Source organism: Caenorhabditis briggsae (genome assembly GCF_000004555.2).
Source record: "Caenorhabditis briggsae complete genome, chrI, whole genome shotgun sequence".
Lineage (NCBI taxonomy): Eukaryota > Metazoa > Nematoda > Chromadorea > Rhabditida > Rhabditidae > Caenorhabditis > Caenorhabditis briggsae.
This window is the reverse complement of record NC_013489.2, coordinates 12515709-12521748: the sequence shown is the minus strand read 5'-3', so window position 1 is coordinate 12521748 and position 6040 is coordinate 12515709. Positions and strand designations below refer to the sequence as shown.

The following is a 6040-nucleotide window of genomic DNA, read 5'->3' as shown; positions in this document are numbered from 1 at the left end:
TCAAAAACTCCAATTTGCGAAACAAAAAATTGTAATAGAAAATTCTAAATCCCATTTCATCCAATTTTCCGAAATTCTCAATTTTTGAATTCAATTTGGGAGTCGAACTTATACATTTTTGGTCACATTTTTGCTGGTTTTTTAGAATTTGTAAATCTTATTTTTAACGAAAATTCCTTCAAAAACTAATTTTAGCTTTTCTTGCAAATCCCAGAAACTTTGAAAAATTCAAAGAACCGCCAAAACACATCTTTTCGACTTTAACTGACTAAAAATTGGTCATGAAAAGTGTAGAAAAGTGGGGAAAACTTATTAGCGGTTCGAGTGGGCTGCTATTTGAAGGAATACGGTAACTCGAAAATGATTAAAATTTGTCCAAAAATTGACAACAAAATAAAATAAGAGAGTCCAAAAAAATCCCAAAAAATTTTGCAGGATTGTCAATTCTGATTTCTGTCTGCCTGTCTGCGTCTGCCGACGAGCGTATGATGGGCTGGAACAAGGCTCACGGCCTTTGGGGAAAACGATCCGTTCAGGAATCAGCGGTTTGTTTATTTAACATGGCCTAGCTTTTTTCCACGGCCATTGAGGCTCAAAAAACTAGGCCAGTATACTCTATTCAGCGTCAAAAGAGTCCAAACAGCCTGGGAACTTTGATGGCCTAGAAAAAACTCGGCCACCAAAATTTATCTGAAAATGTTTCAGCAAGACAAACGAACGCCTCAAAACTGGAACAAACTGAACAGTTTGTGGGGAAAACGGTCGTCCGCATCGTTTGACGACGACTATTCAATGGACAATGGAGAAGAAGATGTGGCTTTGGTTCTGAAAAGGTTTGGCGGGAGTTTGAAATTTTGAATTTGTTTGAAATTTTTTTTGAATTTCCTATAAAAAAATGGGGAAGGTGCGACCCAAATTTTTCAAATTCACATTTTTTGGCGCCTAAATTCAAAATTTCAGAGGCAGAATTAATCCGAGATTCCTTGCTGGAAGAATATTTGCGAGAGTTTCAAAGTTGTAAAAATTATAACTTTTTAATGGAATGTATTTGGAAATTTTGCATTTTTTACATTGCTCAGCTTTATTTCTTTGCTTTTTTGGGATTTTTCTAGAAGTGTATAAATTCAGAAATTCAGAAATTCAGAAATTCAGAAATTCAGAAATTCAGAAATTCAGAAATTCAGAAATTCAGAAATTCAGAAATTCAGAAATTCAGAAATTCAGAAATTCAGAAATTCAGAAATTCAGAAATTCAGAAATTCAGAAATTCAGAAATTCAGAAATTCAGAAATTCAGAAATTCAGAAATTCAGAAATTCAGAAATTCAGAAATTCAGAAATTCAGAAATTCAGAAATTCAGAAATTCAGAAATTCAGAAATTCAGAAATTCAGAAATTCNAGAATTCAGAAATTCAGAAATTCAGAAATTCAGAAAATCCGGAAATTCGGAATTTCAGAAAATCAGAAATTCAGAAACTCAGAAATTCGGAATTTCAGAAATTCAGAAATTCAGAAATTCGGAATTTCAGAAATTCAGAAACTCAGAAACTCGGAAATTCAGAAATTCAGAAATTCAGAAATTCAGAAATTCAGAAATTCAGAAATTCAGAAATTCAGAAAATCCGGAAATTCGGAATTTCAGAAATCAGAAATTCAGAAATTCAGAAATTCAGAAATTCAGAAATTCAGAAATTCAGAAATTCAGAAATTCAGAAATTCAGAAATTCAGAAATTCAGAAATTCAGAAATTCAAGGATTCAGAAATTCAGAAATTCAGAAATTCGGAATTTGAGAAATTCAGAAATTCAGAAATTCAGAAATTCAGAAATTCAGAAATTCAGAAATTCAGAAAATCCGGAAATTCGGAATTTCAGAAAATCAGAAATTCAGAAACTCAGAAATTCGGAATTTCAGAAATTCAGAAATTCAGAAATTCGGAATTTCAGAAATTCAGAAATTCAGAAATTCAGAAATTCAGAAATTCAGAAATTCAGAAATTCAGAAATTCAGAAATTCAGATTTTCGGAATTTCAGAAATCCAGAAATTAAGAAATTAAGAAATTCAGAAATTCGGAAATTCAGAAATTTAGAAATTCAGAATTTCGGAATTTCAGACCAGAAAATTTCAAAAATCCATGTTTTTGACCAAATAGAATGACTAAAGGGCCCCGAGGAAGGATTCCATGTGGAATTAACTGGAATTAAAAACCAGAAGACGTTGAGAATTCAGAAGACGTGGGGTCTTCTAGTAGTTTCCCTCTTTTTCATGACACCCTTGAGAGATTTTAGAATGGAATGGAAAACAATGAAACGAAAATAGTACGATTTTGGAAAATTTCTGAGATTTTCAGATGACGTCAGAATTCAGAATTTTTGAGTTTCAGATTTCTGTTTTTTTATCTTCTGAATTTCCGAATTTCTGAATTTCTGAATTCCAGAAATTCAAGATTTACGTACTTCAGAACTTTTGAATTTCAAAAATTCAGAAACTCAGAAATTCAGAAATGCGGAATTTCCAACTTTTGGAATTCGTCGATATTCAGATTTTCCGAAGTTTAAATTTTTAAATTTCAAAAACTTCCGCAATTGTTTGAATTTTTAAAAGAAAATTTCTGAAAAAAAATCCAAAAATTCAGAAAAGCTGAAAATCACATAAAAATATCAAAAACTCCAATTTGCGAAACAAAAAATTGTAATAGAAAATTCTAAATCCCATTTCATCCAATTTTCCGAAATTCTCAATTTTTGAATTCAATTTGGGAGTCGAACTTATACATTTTTGGTCACATTTTTGCTGGTTTTTTAGAATTTGTAAATCTTATTTTTAACGAAAATTCCTTCAAAAACTAATTTTAGCTTTTCTTGCAAATCCCAGAAACTTTGAAAAATTCAAAGAACCGCCAAAACACATCTTTTCGACTTTAACTGACTAAAAATTGGTCATGAAAAGTGTAGAAAAGTGGGGAAAACTTATTAGTTTTGTCTCATTTTTCACTGCGGAAAACGAGCTAATGAGCTTTTTGCGGGCTCTCTAAGCCACGCCCCCTTTTCGGAATATACATATGTATACGTCAGAAATAAAGGAAAAAAGAGGAAAAAGGGGGAGGAGTCTCTTGGGACTTTTCAGATTGAATACAATGATAAAAATGGGTTGGGAATAGAAGAAAAGAAAAGAGCAATTTCAAATTTGTATAGATCAGAGATTTGCAGAAAATAGAGGAGATCAAAAATTATAATTAAATTTCTGAATTTCTGAATTTCTGAATTACTGAATTTCTGGATTTCTGAATTTCTGAATTTCTGAATTTCTGAATTTCTGAATTTCTGAATTTCTGAATTTCTGAATTTCTCAAATTCCGAATTTCTGAATTTCTGAATTTCTGAATCCTTGAATTTCTGAATTTCTGAATTTCTGAATTTCTGAATTTCTGAATTTCTGAATTTCTGAATTTCTGAATTTCTGAATTTCTGAATTTCTGAATTTCTGAATTTCTGATTTTCTGAAATTCCGAATTTCCGGATTTTCTGAATTTCTGAATTTCTGAATTTCTGAATTTCTGAATTTCTGAATTTCTGAATTTCTGAATTTCCGAGTTTCTGAGTTTCTGAATTTCGAAATTCCGAATTTCTGAATTTCTGAATTTCTGAAATTCCGAATTTCTGAGTTTCTGAATTTCTGATTTTCTGAAATTCCGAATTTCCGGATTTTCTGAATTTCTGAATTTCTGAATTTCTGAATTTTAGAGGTCTCCAATTTTTTACCGTATTCTAGGAAGCCCAAAAAAACGAAATCCTCTCTAATTCCAAATTCCAAATTCCTGGTCCACCAGAACAAAAAGCAGAAAAAAAATGAGTGAAGAATCCTACTGAATCCCTCATTTTCTGTTTTCTTGGATTTTTTCTTTTTTTCGAGAAATCTTGTTTTTTTTCAAAGGATGTAGATTAACGGGGATTACTGTAGGAAGAAACATAATCCAAAACAAATAATTCAAAAAATTTTCAGATTCATAAGATTAAGAGAATTTGGGAAATTTTGGAAAATTTGAAAGTTGTGAGAATTCCATGAATTGAAAATTTCAAAACTTCCAATGTTCAGCAATTCAGAAATTCGAAAATTTTGATATTCTGAAAATCTGAAAATGCTGAAAATTCTAGAAAAAAAATTCCAAAAGTTAAAAATTTACAAGAACTTATAATTTTCCCTGGGAAAATGCTGAAAGTTCCGCTTTTTCAAAATTTTGAAAAAAAACTAGATTCTAGGAAATTTCGGATTCTTTTTTGGATAAAATGTATCTTTTTTTCAACCCATATCCACTAATTAACACCCGCCTTCGCCATCTGAATCAACGCCTCCGGGGAGAGAAAAATTTGGGTCCAATTTCCAGAATCTTCTCCAAATTTCTTGTCTAACAAGGCTCACGTTTCTTCTTACTTTTCGACAAGATGACGAGTGAATACATAGAAGTCCTCTAGTCCATGACCTGGATTCTAGGCATGAAGGGATATTTTTGAAATCAGAAGTTCAAATTCTAGATTTCCAGCAATTATAAATTCTGATTCGAAAACAGGCGAATTCCACATATTTAGGTACAAAAATCAACTGTCTAGCTAGTCAAAAAGCTGAGATACAGCGATCTAAAATTTCAGACGCGAGACACTATGTGATAGAGAGAGGACGCAGACAGCGAGACACTCTAGCTGTCTGCGTCTCTTCTAAACTTCAAACGTCTGTTTCTAGGCTCCCAGATGAGCTAGAAAGATGGCTCTTGTACCAAAAATATGGAAAATATCCGGAGAATTAGGGTGTATAAGATTCATACAAGTTCAAGCAACACTTTAGCTCACAAATTGAATCTTAAAACTTTAAAATTGCAAAAATACGCTGACAATTAAATTTCTATAAAAAACGAAACATTTTAATCTTTAAACCAACGTTTTCGCTTTCCTAGGAGCAAAGATACAGCCATTTGAAGTTTCTGGAACCAGACACTATGGGAAATGGAGAGGGCGCAGACAACGAGACACTCTAAATGTCTCTTACTCTCTCGGTCCTCAAACTCCAAAGGGCTGTATCTCGGCTCCCAGAGGTGCTAGGAAATTGAAAATTGGGTCATTCTACAAGATTTTTAATTTCCTATATTTTCAACACTTCAAAATTTATTATCGTGATCTCCTATTCTCTAAAAACAGGGTGTCAAAGATCTTATCAGCAAAATCGTTGAATCACTAATCAATCGAATCGTCAAGAAAAAGCAGTATTCGATCAAAACAACTTGAGTTTTTCGTTCTCCACTTTCAGTCAAAATAGGATTCATTTCTATTAAAAGAGGTATGGGAAAATTCTGGAATTTTCTGGAATTCTGGAACATTTTTCCAGAACGAAAACATATAAAATGGGGTCGAAAGATATCGGATCAAAGGAGCTGTTCACACAATCGCTTTACGCCCAATCGGCGCCCGTCGGACCAAAGTCCAAAGAGAATATGAGTATGGCGCCGAAGAGTCTTCCAGCAACATCCGCTCCAAATGCCAATTCGTCGTTTCCTAGGTAAACTGAAATATTCTGGAGAAAATTCAGAAAATTCTAGAAACTTTGGTGAAAATTTGAACGTTCTAGAGCTTCTAGAACTCGAGATACAGGCGTTTAAAGTTTCAGGAGGCGAGAGAGCGTGGGAAGGGAGATTTTTGAGTTTCTGAGATTCTGAGATTCCAAGATTCTCATACTTGTAACGGGCCGGGCCCGTCATTTCACTAGTTTTGAAAATTTCAAAAACACATAAGGGGGACCCTTATGTGATTTTTTTTCGACCAACATTTTTTTTCGAGATTCTGAGATTCTGAGATTCTAAGGTTCTAAGATTCAAGATTCTGAAATTCAGAAATTCTGAGATTCCAAGATTTTGATATTCTGAGATTCTGAGATCCTGAGATTCTGAAATTCCGAAATACTGAGATTCTCAGACTCTGGGATACTGAGATTCTGACATTCTGAGATTCTTAGATTCTGATATTCTGAGACTCTGAGATCCTGAGATTCTGA

At 32.9% G+C, this 6040-nt stretch overlaps 2 protein-coding genes across 2 annotated transcripts in view; both read left to right on the top strand.

The window, feature by feature from the left end:
* Nucleotides 1–437: 437 nt before the first annotated feature.
* On the top strand, nt 438–1021 carry Cbr-nlp-38 (the record flags this gene model as incomplete). The annotated part of the gene is made up of 3 exons (XM_002646531.1): nt 438–545; nt 706–833; nt 961–1021. Coding segments are annotated over 3 exons (297 nt in total), but the record flags the coding sequence as incomplete, so codon positions are not given.
* A 4372-nt stretch (nt 1022–5393) lies between these two features.
* CBG20434 overlaps nt 5394–6040 on the top strand; it is a gene marked incomplete at both ends in the record, with an annotated part of 4250 nt that continues 3603 nt past the window's right edge. Inside the window, one exon of the mRNA XM_002646530.1 lies at nt 5394–5548. Within this exon, the coding sequence (XP_002646576.1) occupies nt 5394–5548 (155 nt within the window). The remainder of the gene's footprint in view (nt 5549–6040) is intronic.